At 36.7% G+C, this 22258-nt stretch overlaps 1 protein-coding gene across 1 annotated transcript; it reads right to left on the bottom strand.

Moving 5' to 3' along the window:
• Positions 1 to 1831: 1831 nt before the first annotated feature.
• Positions 1832 to 21852, bottom strand: LOC150090700 (protein ZBED8L-like). Its single transcript, XM_090369674.1, has 3 exons — positions 21477 to 21852; positions 19930 to 20008; positions 1832 to 1841 (listed from the first exon to the last, which is right to left on the bottom strand). The coding sequence occupies exons 1-3, from the start codon at positions 21850 to 21852 to the stop codon at positions 1832 to 1834; spliced, it is 465 nt and encodes a 154-aa protein (XP_090225800.1).
• Positions 21853 to 22258: the final 406 nt, after the last annotated feature.

Here is a 22258-nt window from a genome sequence, read left to right as displayed (position 1 = left end):
GAAGAAGCATTAGAATCCGTCATAATGATTAACGGAAGACCAGAAAGTCTGGTTAACAACAGTTCCAGGTAATTTAAGAACGGCTCAATAGGCTGTGCATACTGCGAACATCGCATGTACAAAGAGACGGCATAAATCCTACCGAAGGAACCCTCAAGACAGGCACAAGCAGCAAACTTGGAGCAGAGACTATTGATCTTAGTAACCGTGATCAGAGGGTCCACGATAACCAGAGCAGCCCAAACCCTAGTCACCGCGTTGCCTCCAACCCCAGACGTATCAGGGATAGATTGAACTAACTGAGATTGACAGGGCAAGCCCTTAATCACACCTTTATAGGAGTATGGCTCCTGGAGAGCCAAAACAGAAAATTTATGTAAAGAAATTAAACTAGATACATCATTAATAACAGATAAACTTCGCTGACAATTTAATTGAAGGAATTTTACACTCATATTTACAACTGTAGTATGGGTACTATTCATAAGATGTCCTGAACCTCACCTGGTCTTGGGCCCTGAGATATTCGGGACAGGAAATGTCCTTGTAAGAATGGTCAGCTTCGCGTTTCCTAATTTTACAGTTGGGACAAACTATGGGGGAAGATTTACTGGGGCAATCAGAAATTTGATGGCCCTGACAACCGCAGTGCCCACAGGTGTGTTCAGGTGACTTACAATTTTTAGATGAGTGGCCATAGCCCAGGCATTTGAAACATCTAGAAGATATTATGAAATCCTTAATACCGTGGACTGACCACCCAATATAAATTCTATTATTATTTTGTAACAAAATATGCCTGATGGGGCCAGGGACCTCAATCACCCAGTGCTGGCAGTCCTTTTGCTTGGAATTCATCTTAAATCGAAATTTAACTAATTTCTTAAGATCCTCAAGGGAATAATCAGTGCCAATGAAGTTCTTATCATGAAGATCCTGGATGAAATCATCTTCAGAAGTGTCTTTACCAATGTCGTAGATAACTACCGTAGGATTTAATTTCTTTGGAGTGTCAAGAGAAAATTTTAAGTCTTTGAACTTCTGACACGATTGCAGGGAAACAAGGTCGGCTTTAGAAGCTGTTTCGATCACAATACCACGGTCCCGGACCTTGCGGACCGCCTTAATTTTAATCTTTCTAAATTCGTCCCTGAATTTAGTAGTAATTTCTTTCTTTACTTCCTCACTAGTTTTTAAATCCGAAGATTCAGAAGCTCGAACGATGATTATGTGTTGCAGCTGAATTGGACGCTGAGAAGATTGGGCCGGTGCCGTAGATGCCATGCTGGCATAGGTATTGGAAGGCAATGGAAGAGAAGCCAAAGGTGCACTGACAGAAGGAGCTGACCTTAAGGCACAAACATCCAGGTACTTGTGTTCCAAAACGTTAAAGATCTTAGTAACTTCAATCACAGTGGTTGCAGAAATATTAGGATCTGACTCCAAGACGCGAGTCAGCAGGTCCCGCAAACCAAAAACCGTGTCCACAGAAGCCTTCACAGTAGGGTGAGAGGGAGTAGAAGAAGTAGAACCCCTCTCATTACAAAACATATCAGGGAAATCTTTACCAATGTCACTAACCATAAGTATGGGATTCATATCAGCTCTCAATTCCACAGGGCCAATAGACAGGTTAGGAGGAGAGGACAAAGTATAGGTAGAGTCAAATTCTTGTGCACTTGAAGAGTCCATTTTAATAACTCAATGACGAACAACACTATAATAACCAAAGCTGGCACACTGAAAGATATGGTAGGGAACAGTCCTCACACCAAAATCAGTCAGAAACGCCCAATAGAACAGGTATTATGGACAACTCAAAACTTTACCACTAGAGGGCGCTGTAAAAATTCCAGAAATTAATAATTGAATTTTAAGTATTCTCCCAAAGAATGAGCTTTATTTAGAAAAATGCAACAGGAAAATTTTGTTTGATCTCAGCAAAAATCAGGAGAAGAAATCGCACTAAAATGAAAGTAATCCTTTAGTTCCCAGAACTGGCCACCAGGTGGCGGTGTCAAACCGAATAACAGGCTGGGAAAAGGCTGTATACTAAATTTCACTTAAATCGGTTAAATAGGGGCTGAGATATGCCTCCTAAACGATTTCACATAAAAATGACAATTTCCGGGATGAAAATAGGGTTTTGGTGAGCTGGTAATATCTCCGGTAATTATTAGTCTATAGAGATGAAACTTCGTGGGTAGTAAGAAATGTCTGTCTTCATTACATATATGCAGTTTCCAGAGGAATAGAGTCACTAGTTGAGGAGATATTTTAGATCTCGTGAGCTGACCACCAGATGGCGCTGGCGATCACTCCAGAAGAAAGAGGACAGTCTAAATTTGTCATTGAAAGTAAAACCAGGATGGTAGGGTCCATAGGAGCTGAGAAATATCCAGTTTTGATAAACAGCCCAAAATAGCCCAAAGTCAATACTTAGGCTTAAGCAGATGAGGGTTGAGCTATGTCATCAATATATAAGTCACACGAATGTTGGAACACTTCTTACCTGTTTCTGAGGTAAAGTTAACTCAAGTCTCACCTAAACTTTTTTCACCTCAGTATACATAAAAAATAAAAACATCTTAAAATGAGAAAAGCAAAGTGGGTTTCTAATAATATGCACCTTAGTATAGTTATAAATGCAATTAGACAAGTCACTATGATTTCTTGCACCCCAGTGTATATAGAAAACTTAGTGCAAGGCAGTATCTACTCTAAGAAAGTACCCATGCTGCATCGAGAAATGGTGCTACTAATATTTTTTCGCAAAGATACAGTTAGGCCTAACCATAACCATAAACACTCAAAATGGCGGATACCACAGAAATCTATATTCACACTTTAAAATGGCAGCCTCCACTGTAGGCAGCCATTAAACTAAACAAGATGTCAGCCTGCATAATAAAAGTTCCCTCCAGAATAACCGGTAGTGATCGGTCATTGGCTGACCGAACGAAGAAGAAGCAATGGCGTCAAGTCGAAACCAAAACTAAAAATCTGAGGGCAAAGCCAAGTAAATACAGTTCTCTTTTATGGCTGGCTATTGACACATAAAAAGTTATCACCATATCCCCAGTGTCACCATCAGCCACCCTAAAGTTCCAAAATTGCGCAAAAACCCTTAACACCCCTACCACAGAGGGTCAAAGGCCAAACACAAGAAAAGTAATCTGACAGCAGAGGAGACAATGTTAATTAGCAGCCATTTTACCATGTTAAAACCTGTTCCAGTAACGCTAATTTTAAGAAATACAAGGACAGTTAGCAGAGCGCTACCCCTGTGCTGACAGACAAACTGAAGGTGTCAACAAACTCACCACAACTTCTTCTAACAGAGGACAAACTTTTAACTTGGGGGGGTGGCCTGAAAACACATTTTTAAAAATAAAATCCAGGAGACTCTGAAAACACGTCAACACAAGGCAAATGCTATCCACGAATTCAATTTCTTAGTTGGAATGAAAAGCCTAGTAGCCTCCAAGATTAAGTCACTGAAGGCTCCCCATTTAGAATTTAACGTTGGTAACATCATCAGTTGATCCCGCCGTACAGAATTTAAAAACTGTCTGAGACCCCTGTAGTCACCTTTACGAAAGCAAAAGCCCTTCCCTTTAGCCTTGATGGTAGTTACATCTTTAAGTAATTCCCATATCAGTACATTGTGATCATTGTCACAATGACCACAATGGTTCCTTTGTGGTTCCTTTATCTGCAAATTCTTAATGCATGAATTATCAGTGCTGATAATCAGATCAAGAGTATTACTTCCACTGGCTGTCTCTCGAACATGCTGCTGTAAAAAACAGTCATCGAATAAATCCAAAAAAGTCTTGCTAGTGTGCGAGTGTCCAACCCACAAGTTCCAGTCAATATCAGGAAGGTTAAAATCCCCCAATATAAGACATTATGATTTACTGGTCCACTCTATTTCTCTGCACAATTGCTCATTATACTCATCAGATTCATTAGGCCTATAACACACACACCTACTTTCATTTTTCCTTTCCCAGTGCTTATGTCACACCAAACAGACTCAACATTGCATTGTTCACCAACATCCACTGGATGCACCTCCTTAGATTTTATGTTTCTTAACTAACAGCATAATCTCTCCTCCCTTTCTGTCCTGTCTATCCTTTCTGTACCTATTGTACTCCCCAAATTCCAGTTCTGCACTGCTTATATCTGTGTGACACCATATCTCTGATATCCCAACAATATCTGCCTTTGCTGTCTTGACTAGCACTTCAAGCTCTTCAAATTTATTAACTATACTCCTAGCACTGGTGTACATGCAAGTATGCATGCAACTGTTTCTACTCTTAGTTACCCTAACACAGCCCATGTATTTATTTGTTCCACTATGACTCCCAACAGTGCTGGAAATCTCCATTGCCTTGCTTTCCATGCTGCTGCTCATTCTAATAGAAGCAGTGCAAGGATCACTTTTGCCTCTGTTTGCGGCCACTGTTAACCTTTTAGTCTGTGTATCTCCCCAAGCTAGCAGTTTTCCGACCTACCTAACACTGCCTCGATAGCATCAGCAAATATTCTTGCACCCTTTCTGGTGGTAGATGTTCTTGAAAAATTTAAATTGAAGGGCCCATCAAGCTCTCAGCTGAACACATCAATGCCAGAGCTTGCAATCGAAAATCATGCAACACAGAGGCAAACCCCCAAAGCAGAATCTGCTGGTCTAACAGGAACTAGTTATTGTCGCTGAATCTATTGTTAGGGAAATGGGAAATATATTGTGCAAAAAGAGTAGGTGAAAGAAGACCAGGATATGTCTAGCATGGGCAAAGGTTGATGATGTTGTACAGCAGATCTCATCTTTTAAGGGCACAAAACGTGATATTGTTGTACACGTTGGCATTAATGATATTAAAAGTAGGAGACCGGGGGAATTACTTAACAAGTACAGGTCAACGTTGAAAAACAGCTGTGAGTTAGGGTTGAATTTGAAAGTGTCTGCAATTCTGCCCAGACACAATAGGAGAGAGTATATGATGAGAGCCTTTTCGATCAATTCAACCCTGGTGAGATCGTGTAAGGTTCAAGGGGTAGAATTTTTCTCAGCTTGGTCTGTGCTTGTTAACAGGAGACACTGCTTCTACAGGGATGGGATACGTTTAAATAGAAAGGGTGCAAGAATATTTGCTGATGCTGTTGGGGCAATGTTAGATGGGTCGGAAAACTGCTAGCTTGGGGGGTATACACAGACTAATAGATTAACAGCAGCTGCTGGCAGAGGTAAAAGTGATTCTTGCACTGCTTTAGTGGAATGAGCAGCAGCCTGGAAAACAAGGTGCAGTGGATTTCAGATAAAGATGGGAGTCATTGCAGAACAAGTAAATACATGGGCTATGTCAGGGTAGCTAAGAATACAAACAGTTGCATGTATACTTGCATATACACCAATGCTAGGAGTTTGGTAAATAAATTTGATGAATTTGAGGTGTTGGTAAAAACATCAAAGGCAGATATTTTTGGGACATCAGAGATGTGGTGTCACACAGATATAAGGAATGCAAAAAGGGAATTTGGGGAGTACAATGTGTACAGGAAGAATAGACAGGATAGAAAGGGAGGAGGGGTTATGCTATTAGTTAATAAAAAAAAATTCAAGGAAGTACAGCTAGTCGACATGGGTGGACACAGCAGTGTCGAGTCATTTTGGTGTGACATAAGCATTGGAAAAGCAAAATTGAGAATATGAGTGTGTTATAGGCCTAATGAATCTGATGAGCAGAATAAACAACTGTACAGAGAAATAGATTGAGCCAATAAATCAGTGTTTTATAAAGATGGATTTTAATTTCCCAGACATTGACTGGAATTTGTGGGTTAGTCACTGATGCACTAGCAAGGCTTTGTGGATTTATTGGATGATTGTTTTCCACAGCAGCATGTTCTGGAAGCAACTAGAAGGAGTAACACTCTTGAGTAACTAACTTATCAGTAGTGATTTTTCATGCATTAAAAATCTGCAGATAAAGGAATGACTAGGTGGCAGTGATCACAGTGTGCTGAAGTGGGATTTACTCAAAGAGGTAACTATCGTCAGGGGTAAAGGGAAGGGTTTTTGCTTTCGTAAAGGTGGTCTGAGACAGTATTTAAGTTCTATGTGGTGGGACCAACTGATGACGTTACCAACCGCAAATTCAAAATGGGAAGCATTCAAAGAATTAATCTTGGAAGCTACTACACTTTTCATACCAACCAAGAAATATTGTTCAAGGTTTAGGCCTAAGTGGATGTCAGATGAACTAATGAGACATGTGGCAGAGAAGAAAAATGCATGGGATACATATAAATTAACAGCTGACATGGAAGCCTATGATAGATATAAGCTGGATTGTAACCAAGTCACAAAGGAGGTTAGATAGGCAAAGGCAGATTACGAAAAATCTTTGGCAAAGGATGCAAAGAAAAACAGCAAACGGTTCTTTATCTGTATAAACTCTAGAAGGAAAGGGATGAATCAGATTGATCCACTGGATATTGATGGTTCAACTGTTGATGATGGCTAACAAACTAAATGAGTATTTTGCATCTACATTCACCCACAAGGAGTTATTCAGGGAGGGAAATGCCAGAGGTGAGTCAAACTCTGGCACTGAGCTAGATGATTTTGTAATAACTGAGAGGAAAGTGGAGGAGAAATTGTTGAAGATAAACATAAAAAAGGCACCTCGGGTGGATGGGATCTATCCAGTTATATTAAAGGAGGCAGCAAAGAAACTAAGCAAACCCTTAGCCATAATTATGAGAGCTTCTTTGGACTCCAGAGAGGTACCCATGGACTGGAGATGTGCAAATGTGACTCCAATTCACAAAGGAGGCTCAAAGGGCGACACAAGTAATTATAGACATGTTAGTTTCAGTTCTGTTCCAGGAAAATTAATGGAGGCACTGGTTAAAGAAGCACTGCAGGATCATCTAGACAAGGCTTCAGTTATAGCTCGGACACAGCATCGGTTTGTTAAGTGGAAGTCTTGTCTGATCAATTTTATTGGATACTATGATGTGGTCAGGAAGGAACTGAATGTAAAGAATAATTTTGATATCATATATTTGGATCAAGAAAGGCTTTTGATACTGTTGCACATGGAAGACTGCTGCACAAATTGGAGCAGTGTGGCATTGGAGGCAAACTGCTGCTATGGATAAAGGGATGGTTGAGTGGGAGAAGACAGAGAGTGGTAATCAATGGACACTGCTCTTCGTGGACTAATGTTATTAGAGGAGTCCCCCAAGGTTCAGTGCTGTTGTCTGTATTTATTAATGATATTGATGATGGTATATCAGGTTTAATGTCCAAGTCTGTTGACGATATAAAGGTCTGTAGGGTGGTTAATGACACTAAAGGCAGTACGCTGCTGCAACAGGATTTAGAAAAGTTCATCAGATGGGTTGAGAGGTGGCGACTGAAGTTTACCATTGATAAATGTGAAGTACTGCATATATGAAGCAGTAACCGCAGAGTAACTTATCAACTGTGTGGTACTACACTGTGGTAGAGGATGAAAAGGACCTGGGGGTAATTGTGCAGTCAGATATGAAGTTTTTTGAGCAGTGCACATGGTCTGCAAGTGTAGCTCATGGTGCCTTATCAATGATATACGAGAATTTTTCTAGCAGAGATAAGGAGGTGATTATCCCCTTGTATAAGGAAATGGTCAGGCCACACCCTGAGTACTGTATACAGGTCTGGAGGCTTCATTTTAAGAAGGATGAAGAGCTGCTGGAACGAGTAGAGAGAGGAGCAACAAGATTAGTGAATGAAACAAAGGGTTGCTCTTATGAAGAAAGGCTTAAGTTTTGCAAATTACATTGTCTGGAGACTAGGCAGCTGCGAGGTGATCTGATTGAGGTGTATAAAGCGTTGAATGGTTTGAGCATGCCGAATGCTGATGGAATTGTTCCTCTTGCTCAGAATAATCGCCTGAGAGTGCATAAATTCAAATTGAGGAAAGACAGTTGTAGGATAGATGTGTTGAAGTTTGGCTTTAGCCAGTGGCTGGTTGATTGCTGGAAGAAACTTTCGTCCGTCGTCGTAGAAGTTGACAACTTAAATAGATTTAAGGCAGAACTACACAGACATTTGGAGCGAGTGGATGCGTGCAATGAGAAGGTTTTTTTTATTTATTTTTTTAGCTGATGCTATATAAGCTTGCTTTCTTGCATCATATGCCTTTACTAATGCTAATGTTTTCTTTCATTGAATGCATGTTTTTAAGGTAGAATTACTTTTTTTATAGTTTATTTTTAAAAATTAATGTTGTGCACCATTCAGTTCTTTATTTTGTTCTTTTTTATGAAATTATTGGAAAATAAGAATAAATATTTTTAGTAACAGAAGTCTTGCTGTTACTAAAAATCTTAAAAGTCTTGTTATCCCAAAAAAAAATTTGGGATAACAAGACTATTTTTATTGCTCTGCACAATGATGCAGAACAAGAAAAATTAAATATGAAACAACTACAGGAAAAATCTACACTGGAGTAAGTGCACTGCACATTTTCACACCAGCACTTTGTTGCCATCTGTAAAGAATTTTTTTTAATGCTATACCTCTCTAATAAAAAATAAATGATGATGGCACAATGAAATTGAAGACCATACAGGAAGAATACAAAAATTCCCATTGACATAATTCTTATAGATAGAGTAAAAGCCAATCTACCTGGCATCAATTTGAAATCAGTACAGTGTTGGCATTCGAGGTGAGCAGACACGCTTAGTCAGGGCTCCTCAGTTAAGTGGTTTACTTTTGGATAGTGCTTTTAAATATTTCATTTATTTAGATATTGTTGGATTATTTTGTTATAAGTTTTCCTGTAACAGTTTGATTTTAATAATATTATAGATATAATTTTTTAAAGTTAACCTTCATTGATATTTATTTAATTTTATAATGGTAGTTACGAGATCTGCCTTAAACACGTCACAGGGTATCGTGACTCGCACAGAAATAGCCGATGGCGATTTACGGGTGAGTAATGATTTAATCCATTGTGGAACCTGTGGAATGTTTTCCAAGGTCGACCTGGTGACTAATCCTACCTCACCTGGGGATTCTTTTCTTTGTGATCGATGTAAGGAGTGCACCGATCTTAAATTACAATTTGGTTCACTGATGGAACAATTTGAGTCCCTGAAAAAACGGTTGCTTGCCCTCGAGAATAATGCACCTGGGAGCTCGTCAGGGACTCAAGCCTCCAGCAATCTACCAAGTGATGCACACCTGATTCGAGCCTCAAAACAGAAAAACCAAGTGCAAACTACTCTGGTTAAAAAGGACATTGTTTTATTAGGAGACTCCATTGTCAGGGAAACGGGGAATATTTTTTGTAATAAGGACAGGTGGAGTAGAACCAGGGTATGTCTGCCGGGAGCAACTATTGATGATGTCACCAACAGATTGTCAGATTTTAAAGGGGGTAAAGAGAATATTATTATTCATGTGGGGACTAATGATATTAAACGTACACAATCTGATGATTTGTTGGAAAAATACAGGACTATGCTGAGGAAATGCCACAAGCTAGGCCACAATGTCTATATGTCTGCAATTCTGCCCAGACATGATAGGAGGGATTATATGTTAAGAGCCTTGTGGATTAACTTAAGACTTGAAGGAATCTGCAAGGCTTTAGGGGGGGAAATTTCTATCAGCATGGCCCACACTTGTAGGTAGAAGGAACAAGAAAGTTACACTTAAACAAATGTGGTGCAAAAGTTTTTGCCAGTATTATTGAGGATACCTTAAAGGTTCACGGAAACTGCTAGTTAGGGGGGATGTGGGTAATACTGACATGCGTTTATCTGATAATATTGGTCAAAGTAACTCTTGCACATACCTTAAGAGTTCTTATCTGTTACCCCAACTGGCCGTATTATCTAGATGTTCTGGGGGCAGAAATGTTTCACTTGAGCGGGTAGCTAATATCAGGGAAGAGAGCCTAGAAAACTTCAAGGGTTGTTAAATATACAAGAACAGTAAATCTTAATTGTTTATACAGTAACGTTAGAAGTGTCGTCAATAAAATGAGCGAATTCGATCTGCTGGTTAAAACAAGTAATGTGGACATAATAGGGCTTACAGAGATGTGGTGCCACCCGGAAATTGGGGATGATGAGTTTAAGTACGGCTTGTATAATGTATTTAGGAAGGATAGGGTGGATAGAAGAGGTGGTGGGGTAATGCTTCTTATCAGAAGCAGCCTGAGTGCAACGATAGCTTCCCGGATTCAGACATTTCACATGCTAGTATAGAGTCTGTATGGTGTGAGATAGTTGGAAACAAAGGTATAATGCGAGTAGGAGTAATCTACAGACCAGGTGATTGTGAAGATTATGACAAAAGCCTCTACATGCAAATGGAATGGGCAAGTAAGCGCCAATGCCTTATTATGGGTGATTTCAATATGCCTCTAATTGACTGGAATAAATGGGAAGGAAACTCGACATGGGGAACAAAATTTTTAAATCAACTCGATGACTGTTATTTGTATCAACATGTCTGGGAAAGTACTAGAGAAAAGAATATCCTAGACCTCATCATCACACACATGAATCAGATGACGTAACAGGGCTGGCAGTAGAGGAACCAGTAGCAGGAAGTGATCACAGAGTTCTACGGTGGATGATGACGAGAGAGGTAGCAGAAGTAAAAGGCAAAGGAATGGGTTTTAATTTCAGAAAAAGAAATTACGATGCCTTAAGGTACTATATGGCCTCTATTAACTGGGTAGATATCGGGCAGAAAATGAATACATTTGAACTGTGGTACGCTTTTAAAACATTAATCACAGATGCCTTGAATGCGTATATACCATTAAAAAAATACTCCACGAGGAGGGTTCCAAGTTGGATGAATAGTGAAGTTGCCACATTACTTGAGCAGAAAAAGGTGGCATGGAAAGGTTACAGAGCAATAAAAAGTACTGAAGCCTATAACAGCTACAAGGTGATGTGTAATAGAGCCACAGAAAAGGTTCAACAGGCAAAGGCAGTTTATGAGAAATCACTAGCAAACAGAGCAAAGAGGGGGGGGGAGATAAAGAATTCTTCACATATATAAATGCCAAGAAGAGCAGGACAGACCAGATTGGACCTTTAAGTAAGGGAAAGGGGATAGTATTAAATACACCAGCTGCTGTTGCAGATGAACTCAACAGTTATTTTGCATCGATATTTACAAATGAAAAACCTTTTGTGGCAATGGGAATTTGTGGGAGCGAAGTTAAAAAATATGTAATTAATGATATTTAAATTTCGCAAGATTATTTAATGAAAAAACTTTTGAGCCTACAGACCAGTAAGGCTCCTGGAGTTGATGGAATATACCCTATAATCTTAAGGGAGGCGGCAAGTGAGTGCATTGAACCATTGAGGCTAATTATGCGAGCATCACTAGACTCTGGGGAGATTCCCTTGGATTGGAAAAGTGCAAATGTATCTCCCATACATAAGGGTGGCTCTAAAAGTGAAGTTGGAAACTATCGACCTGTCAGTCTGACTTCAGTAGTACGGAAAATCATGGAGGCAATGATCAAGGGTGGAATTCAGGATCATTTGGATTGAATTGAAATTCTCAAGGATACTCAGCATGGTTTTGTAAAGGGAAAATCATGTTTAACTAATCTGGTTCGCTATTTCAAAAGGCTCACTCACGAGCTGGATTTAGGGAATAATTTCGACATTGTTTATTTAGATTTCAGCAAAGGTTTTGACTCAGTCCCACATGAGTGGTTGCTTTATAAGCTGGAACAGGTTGAAATCAATGGCAAAATCCTTAGATGGATAGAAGGATGGCTTCAGGGCAGGAGGTACAGGGTTGTGATAAATGGCTATTCCTCAGATTGGGTTGATGTAAGAAGTGGGGTTCCCCAAGGATCAGTATTAGGACCACTGTTGTTTTTAATTTTCATAAACGATTGATGAAGGGATAGAGGGCGTGATGTCTAAATTTGCAGATGATGTTAAAATTGGTAGTGTAGTTAATGATCACTGTCAAGCTGAGCTTCTTCAGAGAGACCTAGATAGACTTCAGGAATGGTCAGAAAAATGGCAGCTATGCTTTAATCCAACAAAGTGTATCTTACATCTGGGAAACAGTAATCCCAAAATAACTTATTCACTTGGTGGAGTTCAACTAAACCCAGTACTGGAGGAAAGGGACTTGGGTGTTACAATACGGTCAGACATGAAATTCTCTGAGCATTGTAAACAGGTTGCAAGGAAGGCCCATGGTGTCCTATCGATGATCTATCGAACTTTTGCAAGTAGAGATAGGGACGTGATAATCCCATTATGTAAGGCTTATGTTAGACCACACTTGGAATACTGTGTTCAAGTATGGAGACCGCACCTAAAGAAAGACATCGACTTCTTGAAAGGGTGCAAAGACGGGTAACTCGCCTGGTGAGATCGGTAAAAGGGCGTCCTTATGAAGAAAGACTTCGAATATGTGGGTTGCAGAGTTTGGAAACTAGCCACCTTAGAGGAGATTTTATTGAGGTGTTTAAGGCTCTGAGAGGCATCAGTAAAATGAATGAGGATGAAATTTTCAAGATTATAAATGATGCTAGAACTAGGGGACAAATTCAAGTTACGGGGGGAAATGTTTAGATTGGACTGCAGGAAGTTTTATTTTAGCCAGCTAGTTATAAATTACTGGAATAAGTTGTCTTCGTGGGTGGTAGAGGCCGACAGTTTGGGGAAATTCAAAGGTCATCTGGATAGTACTTTTGGGTAAGGGAAGCATATAGGATGATAGGTTTAATTTCCCTTTTTTTTTTTTGGCTGGTGCAGCATAAGCCATAGGCTTTCTTGCACCATGTGGCCATTATTAATACACAACTGCACATTTGAAAAACAATATATTAAATAAAGGGCAACAGCATAAACCACCTCTCCAGTAGCAAAGTGAGTGAAAATTAAATAATTAACCATTACAAAAATGCAATAAATAAAACCAATAATGTTGTACAAGGCAACAATTTGTATTAAAAAATTAACTTGAAAAATTTTTTTTAGAAAGTTGGAAAATACTATATTTACTGTTTACAATTCAAGAAATGATAAGGAAAATTTTATAAATGCTCATTAATATATTATCATATTTTTAATAATCAAGTATGCATGTGATATTGCATCAATGCATAGAGCAAATTGGAATGGCATTTTAGTGTACTCTGCTCCATCTTGAGCCCTGTTTACATCTCATCGAAAGTGCCCACCAGAGGTGCTGGAGCCTGTCCTTTGCCCTGTTTATATCTCATCAAAAGAGACCATCAGAGGTGTTGGAGCCTGTCTTTCTTTGCCCAAGTGTATTTTTTATCATTATATCTGTAACATGTCCATCTGTTATAGTATCCAAAAAAATATCATAAAGTTGGTGAAAAATATAGCCATGCTGTGCTAACCTTAAAACTAATTAGATAGTATGAATCAGAGCTGTATTACTCAATATGTTCTACGTTGGTAATAATATTAGTAAATTGATAAGAGGAGTTTACCTCAATATAGTACGTGGAACACTTCCGTATGATACCCTCCAGAAATTAAAACGGAAAAAACGAAAAAATCGACAACTTACCGGTACATTAAAGTAAAATATAAATAATTAAAGTGAAATATAAATAATTAAATAATCAATTTAACACAATTCAAAATCAATTCAAAACAATTAAAATTCAAATTAACGCAATTAAAAGAATCTAACGAAAATATTCAAAACGATTTTCCTTCCTGAAGCTGACAATGCTTTTCGACCGACTGTCGTGATCACAGGAATGAAAATTATCGAATCAGGCTAAACCTGCAACTCAAATAGTGATTATGTGTCTTCGCGCATGCGCGTAAAGGTCCACGCATCGGAGATCAAATATGGCCGCCGAACATTAACAGAATTCTCGTGTAATTTAATTTCAACGGTTTCTGCAATTAATAGTCGCGTATAATTACGTTGAACGTTAAGTATTTTGGCCTCGTTAAATAAAAAAGTATGTTTTTCGTTAATGGCATGAAAGGCTAATTCTGACGCTGCTGAACGAGAAGCACGAACAGAGGCTTCGTGTTGATTTACACGGATATTAAGAGAAAACCGCGTGGAACCCTGATAAGACGAGTCGCAATCACCGCAAGAAATGTTGTATACTAGATCATTAATTTGTGTTGCGAACGCCGAAAGAACCGAGCGATTGTTCAGTATAGTGTGTAACTTCCGTATAGGCCTAGCTATAATTTTAAATTCGGTATCTTTAAAGAATCTGTTAAGCTGTTTGTGCCACTGTTCAACATATGGGACAGAAATAAAGTATTTTTTGATATTACTATTGTTGATTGGTGCAGTATTTTGTATCCTATCCTTAGCTTGTACCCTAATTCGATTTATTGTGTTAATGGGATAACCCCTGTTCAAGAATCTGCTAGTTAATATTTGTATTTCTGAGTCTAAAGCAGAATCCGTCGTTGAATATTTATAGGCATTTAGAAATTGATTAAAGATAATCGATCTTTTGTAGGTGAACGGGTGGTAGCTATTATAATGTAGAAGCATACCGGTGTTAGTGGGTTTTCGATAGATGCTAAATTGTATTTTGTTCGAGTCCCGGGTAAGCGTGAAATTTAGAAAGTTTAATGACTTAGTATCCGTATCTTCCCTTTCCAATGTAAATTTGAGTCTAGAATGAATATTGTTAAACGAATGTAAAATATCTTGGATAGTACTACTATCGGTAATAACTAGAACATCGTCTAAATACCTCCCATAGTATGTGATACGGGGACGAAAAGGTGTCAAATGTATCTGCTCAATCGTTGAGAGATAGATCTCTGACATTAAGCCACTCAGGCTCAAAGCCATTGGTAATCCAAAAATTTGTTTGTACACCTTGTCTCGAAAGGTGATGTAGTTAGCCTCAACTAATAGTTTAATTAAGTGAAAAATCTCCTTTATAGGCAGCTTCGTATAATTAATCAGTGTCGAGTTTTTATTTAACATATCCCAAATAATATCTAATGTGTATTCAACGTTTACATTCGTATATAATGATGTAACATCTAATGAGAATAAATTGTCATTGTCGCCGAGTTTACAGTCTTTAAGATTATTAAATAATGTATCGTAATTCTTAATCCCAAATTGTATAACCTGTCTAAAAGGTTTTATAATGTTATATACATGTGTGGCTAAGGCTGAAAATGCCGAGTTCCTGTAGGAAACAATAGGTCGAATCGGAAATCCAGGCTTGTGTAATTTTACCTGACCAAAAAGTGCAGGAATATTGTATGTTCTGGACTTCAATTCCTTCAACTGAACCATAGTAATGTAGTCGTTTTTACGATATGTGGTTAACGTTTTATTGTATTGATTTACCAAATTGGTAAACAGTGTCGGGTCCACTTCACAATAAGTGGAGCTATCAGATACAACTGAATCTAACTTATTAATATAATCATGTTTATCTAGTATTACCACTGTATCTCCTTTATCTGCCCTCTGTATAATAATGTCCTTATTTTCTCGAAGTTCTCGTAAAGCTGAACTGTCATGTGTATTCAATTTAGGAAGTCGTGTTTCTTTTATGTTATTCACTACTTGGTTAACTTGTTGAATAAATACATCTTTTTGTGGAACACTACGAAGTCCAAATTCAAAATCAATTACGCATTGTTTTTTTGGCAGCTTTCGAGGTGGTAAATTATAATTTAATCCTTTGGATAAAAGTGAAATCTGGTCCTGCGATAGTGTACACGAGGAAAGATTTGTAACTTGTTGATATGTCGGTTCGTTGGATACTGGGTGAGGGGGTGTTCGTGAACTAGCCGACATATTCTGTGGTAGTGCGTTATGTGTCTGTGGGGGGGATGTCACCCAACTCGTGTGAACTTGGTCGCAGGCTCGCGACAATGTGTTAGAATTCGTATGAACGTGTCTTGAACTATTCGATAATGTTTGCAACTTATTAACGTGTCTGTTTTTTATTTCTGAGGCTTGTGCTTCCCGTCGCAAATCTATGGAGGTCTTCAATACAGACCAATCGTTCGGATGTAGATAATTTTTTAATTTATCGCGAAGCTTCCTAACCTGGGAAAGGTATTTTTGTTTATCCGAATATCGAGATTTTAAGGCAAGCTTAACAATATTACGTGATGTCGCCAGTGATAGTTGTTTTATGCCTGAAATTTTTTGATTTAAATTCACCCTGGCAAACTTCGGAACGATGTTGTTTTGAAGGCAATATTTTAGGAAAGAAATATGGTAACTTTGGGCCGAGTACCTTAGTGTAGATTTAATGTAACTTTGTACCAAGCCATTCAAAAAATCTCCCATAATTGTGTGTATCGATTGTATACTACTGGAGAGACAGGAAGTGAATGAAATAGTCAATAAGAGTATGAAAATTAATCAGTTGCAGGTTTAGCCTGATTCGATAATTTTCATTCCTGTGATCACGACAGTCGGTCGAAAAGCATTGTCAGCTTCAGGAAGGAAAATCGTTTTGAATATTTTCGTTAGATTCTTTTAATTGCGTTAATTTGAATTTTAATTGTTTTGAATTGATTTTGAATTGTGTTAAATTGATTATTTAATTATTTATATTTCACTTTAATTATTTATATTTTACTTTAATGTACCGGTAAGTTGTCGATTTTTTCGTTTTTTCCGTTTTAATTTCTGGAGGGTATCATACGGAAGTGTTCCACGTACTATATTGAGGTAAACTCCTCTTATCAATTTACTAATAACCTTAAAACAGAAACCGGATATTTGCTGAAAATTATTAAAATGTGAAAATTGTAATTGATTTATTGCATTTCAACAATTTAAAATTGCAAATTGCATTTCAACAATTTATGATATTAAAGCACAGTCAGCGATAAGTATCCACTGATAAGAACTGTGAAAAGAAGCATAAAAAAGTAGAAAATACAGTAGGGTATATTCACTGGAATGACTAAGAAGTTTAACTTCACATTATGCCATTTTATTGTATAGTGTAGGTATCTATAAGAGTAATGCTCACCTAACCTGCATGCACCCTCCCTCCAAAATGCCATAGATACCAGAAAACTGGGCATTTAGTGTATATTAATTTTTTGGTTGCAAAAAACTATACTGCATAAAAAAAATTAAGATGGCCTGTTTTTTGATTTTTAAGTTATGGGTATGTTCATGTGTGCACATGTTGTGCATATGATTATGAACAGACACATAAGTAAAGTGGCATACTGTTTGTATATATTTTATTATAGATATAATTATTAATCTATAATGCTAATGTCTTCTTTCATTGAAGGTGAAATTCTTTCAGACTTCTAATTATGTATTAATTTGTTAAATAAAAAAAACTTGCTTAATATAACTTACTACAGTAGTTTATGGATTAATGGAAAAGTTTTATGGATTACTGTGAAGGTGACTTGAAATTAAAATTATAAAATACCCTAAAAAGCTGTTATTGTTTTGTTTTAGATGCATCAGCAAGTTAGACCATATTGCACAACTTTAAAAAGCATGCTTCTTTCTGGGTTCATTACAAATATATATCAACACATTATAGTAAACTGATTAAACTGGTAGCAGTTGGACATACACATAACTAAAGTGGATATAATAATGGCAGTCAGACTTTGGGAATGCTATTATTAAAAGTTATGTGAAATGTGCATGCAAAAAAGAAAGATTTTATGGGAACTTAATCATGTGATAACAGCAGAGTGAATTCTGATTTGGCATGTGGAATCTTACTTTAGAGAAATGCCATGTCTGAAAGTTCATTGGGGATACATACATTAACCATCTTTGGTAGTCGCATGGTTTTTCATAACACCATTAGTCAATGGATAACTATTTTCCACCAATTTAAAATTCATTTTTGAGCTTGCAAATTTCTTTTTCTCTTTTTAATCTCATAATAGATGTTCCTGGTAATCTATTCAGAGATAGTATATACAACCATTTAAGTTTCTGTCAGCAAATGTTCTGTTATAAATAATTGCATCATATGTTTAACACTAATAAAAAAATGTATTAGTATTTCACATTTGTTGAACAAGAAATAAAGATGTTCGTTTTCAAGATATGCTTATCAGGTGTATATATTCTGAAAATATTGCATTCCATTTTATTAGTGTAAAAATAGAGAAACAATACTTCTAGGTCAAACAAAAGGGAAACTCAAGAAGAAGGTCATTTTTGTTCAAATTCTACATGATCAAATACTAATTTTGTTCAAGTGCTACATGATAAAGATAACATTCACAAAAGTAAAGATTTACAAGAGGTTTAAACAATTAAAGATATAAAGTTTTTCAAGTGAATTTTTTGTGATATCACAACTGAATCAGAATAATGATTCTGATTCAGTTGTAATTGTTCAAACAGTTTACACACACATCTTTAGCATGATTGGGGGAAAATTTCACTAAAACACTTTTTTGCAGTATTGTCTGGTTGTATCAGAATCATGGTCACTGAATCTAATATTGTCTGCTTCAAGATTATCCTTTCATCTTCAGAATTACTTATTTCTGAGGTGTAAAGAGCCAGAATGGGTCCATATACAAACAGCCTCCTTCCCTTCCAATTCCTCTTTTCTGTAACTTATGGCAGTGGTATGATCCTCTACTTGATGTCTGGGCTCAAGGGCAATCTCCACACCCCAGTGTCTATTTAGTTCATAACAGTTGTTTCACCTCCGACTTAAAAAAAAAAAAATATATATATATATATATATATATATATATTATTTTTTTCCATTTTATAAATCTCAGCACTAAAATTACTTACAATAATTCTTTTTAGAATATGACAGGGAAACATCTAGTTACAAACAGACACATAAAGAAAATAGCTGGATGATTATATAGCAAACAGGAGTGCTGAACTTTAGAATTAAAACTGATACCAAAAGAGTAATGAGATCTGAATAAAATAAATGTATGATTACACAGCGAATAAGAACATCGGGCTGTGAAATCGAAACTGGAATTATAATGAGAATGGTTGCACTACTGCCCTCTAGATCAATTCATGCACAAATTACTTAGGCTGCTGACCCACAGCTATTTCAAATCACACAGAAGCCATGAATTAGAGTATGGCATGAAGTAAGAGAGTGCTCCATCTCTGCAGATGCAAGTACAAATCACAGGCAACAGTTGCAGGACGATAGTCCCATGATGACAAAGGGATTAAGAATATTGTAATTCTGGCCTTTGAAAAATTTAATAGCCAATGTTTCCACTGACTATTAAATTTTATTAAATTATCAGTTTAACTAGAACTTGAACTTTAAAACATATTGTGTTTCTCTACAGTAATATTCCATGGTCACAATTAAAATTCATTTCCACTATTACTACATGATTAAGTTCCCTTTTTAAAATCTCTTATTTTGTATGCAAATTTCACACATAACTTTTGTTTTGAGGTACAGCACTGCCCTGAAAGGACTGGCATTCCTAAATGAGTTCTTATATTTAACTGCTGCCAATCTAATTCATTTACTATCAGTAATGAGTTCACACATATAGTTAAAAAGAACCTGGAAAAAAAGCATGCCTCTAGAGGAATTTTATAATTTAATTTCAAGTCAATCTCATGTTAATCCATATAAATTAAGTTGAAGTAAGTTATATTAAAAAGAGGTTTTAATGCAATTTTTATATAACTAATTATAGGTTTAATTTAATGTATTTATAATTCTCACAATGTTTTGTCATATGCATTAACTGCACAAGTGGGCACATTTTTCAGGACTATGAACTGCAAATCAAAACTTAAGTTAGAAACATTTGTTATGAATCATGTGAAGTGATATGTGTATACTTGTATTCCTTTTATAAACAGAATTACAGCCATTAAATATATGTATTTAATGGCTTTCTATTAAAATAACTTACCTCGTTCGCAAACATCGTTCCAAAGGAGGTAAATAGTCATCTTGAGAACCTGGCACAAGTTCCCTAGCAGTCTCAGGTTCTAAAAGTAATATATCAGAGAATCAATTACAAATTTAGCCATTAATGGGTAACTATTACTGAATAATAAATTTAACAGAATGAAAATGAAATTGTCTTCTTCCATATTTTGTCAATCAAATAATGCTTAAATCTGTATGCTGCAGCTGAAGTGCATGTATGATGTTTGTGGCAATGCACTAAGTGGTGGAAGAATGATTGGACAACAATGGCAGATACACAGAAAGAAAAATACTCAGTTTAAGAGCTTGGTTTTTGTTATCAATTTATTACTACAACAATTTATTGTTGTATTATTAGACTAAGGCGCATTTATGATGCTAAAGCACTTTATATATACATGTTGTATTATTATTAATTGTTGTATTACCAAAAGAGTAATGAGATCTGAATGGTGTATTTACACCAATAATATATAGATCATTTATACTCTTAAACATATGATGCCTTGTTGCATTGACTTTCACCTAAAGAATAAAATAAATGTATGATTACACAGCGAATAAGAACATCGGGCTCTGAAATTGAAACTGGAATTATAATGAGAATGGCTGCACTACTGCCCAATGGCTGCACTACTGATCAATTCATGCACAAATTACTTTGACTGCTGACCCACAGATATTTCAAATCATACAGAAGCCAAGAATTAGGGTATGGCTGCGGGGCTGTCCAACCTTAGGTAATTCGAGAGCCACATTAAAAAAAAAGATCAATCCAAGGGCCGCATCCAGAATAATAAATACAGTACAGATATTAAAATATTTGGAGAGTCCTATTGTTAGGTTTAGCAAGGTTTAGTCCTACCATCAGGTTTAGTAAGCACTTCTAAAATTTCGTAATAAAGGAAAGTCATGTTGCTTATAAAAGTTTTTATTGAAACAGTAGACAAGATACAATTGTTTATAATTATTATTTCATTTTAACAAGCGCTCTGCTGTTGTTCGCTTTCATTTACTAACATAGCTATATCAATATCGATGCTTGTAGTTGCCAATCACAGTAAATGTGAAAGTGATTTATCAGTCAATGAACATCTGTATTTCAATTTTATGAATTTCATCACTGAAAAGTGCTTTTGCAAAGATATGTGCTCCTGAGCATTGAGCACATCTTGAGTCCAAAGTCCCTCACTCTCTTGGTAATAATTTAAAAAATCCTTCTCCTTTTTCGATTCAGCCATATAAAAAGAGTCGGATTGCAAATTGCACAATTCCATTTGGAGGTCAGATCTTACATTTTCAATGCTGACAGTCAATGGTTGAATGAAAACTGAAATATCTTCTTCAATTTCCTTAACATGACCAAATCGATTCTCAAAGTCCTCCTCTATGATTGTTTCAGTGCACTTTATATGAGCTGAAAATGATGTTCTCTCAAAATTCTTCATTTCTTCAAATTGTATTTTGCAATTAGGAAAAAAAAGTAAAAATATTTGGCCATTGTTGATTTCAAAAGCTTCAATTTACTTTTAAAACCATTCAAATGACCATACAAGTTGGCAATATTCTGTTGTTTTCCCTGCAGCTTTAAGTTCAACTCATTCAAATGGTTGGTATTATCTGTTAAAAATGCAAGATCAGATAAAAAGGTGGGATCTTGCATTTGATTTTCAAGTTCTGTTGTGTCGGACTTCACTTCGTTTTTAAGAAATATGGGTATTTCTTTCTGAATGGCAAAAAAGCGCTCCAGACATTTTCCAGCATTTAACCAGCGAATATCAGAATGCAGGAGCAAATCGCCATATGCAGCATCCATTTTGCTCAAAAAATCACGAAACTTATGATGGGTCAGAGATCTATAACCTCCTTGTATAATATTGGTTACTTTTATAGCTACTTTCATGGCATTGACTTGACACAGAGATTTTCCACAGAGTGCTTCTTGATGAATGAATGGTAGGGCAGTTAATATTATTTTGTTTCAATAGTCCACAAAACCCAATTCCAGTCCCCATCATAGCTTTGGCTCCATCAGTGGCAATGCAGGAACATTTATCGAACCCTCCATAGTTTATAACAGAGTTTTGAACTGCTTCGAAAATATCAGTACCCTTAGTAGTCCCATGCAAAGATTTTACTATTAATGAAGAACTGACTGAGCAGTTCTTCATTAATAGTAAAATCCTTCTGAATAGTTCAAACAAAAATTAAAAGTTGAGTTACGTCTGCTTGATCAGTGCTTTCATCCAGACACAATGAAAAGTACCCACATTTTGCCATTGAGTCACAGTTTTTTTGAAACGTGTTGA

The sequence above is a fragment of the Mastigoproctus giganteus genome, chromosome 1 (assembly GCF_048544385.1).
Source record: "Mastigoproctus giganteus isolate SK-2022 chromosome 1, ASM4854438v1, whole genome shotgun sequence".
NCBI lineage: Eukaryota > Metazoa > Arthropoda > Arachnida > Uropygi > Thelyphonidae > Mastigoproctus > Mastigoproctus giganteus.
Note: the sequence above shows the minus strand (reverse complement) of the source record. Positions and strands in the feature narration are given on the sequence as shown.

What these genes read in the sequence shown, in the direction of transcription:
- LOC150090700 (XM_090369674.1), bottom strand. Translation starts at nt 21,852, where the DNA reads ATGAAAGTAGCTATAAAAGTAACCAATATTATACAAGGAGGTTATAGA. An exon ending in TCATTTGAATGGTTTTAAAA is followed by an intron (nt 20,009 to 21,476) that starts GTAAATTGAAGC and finishes TATTACTTTTAG; the next exon opens with AACCTGAGACTGCTAGGGAA.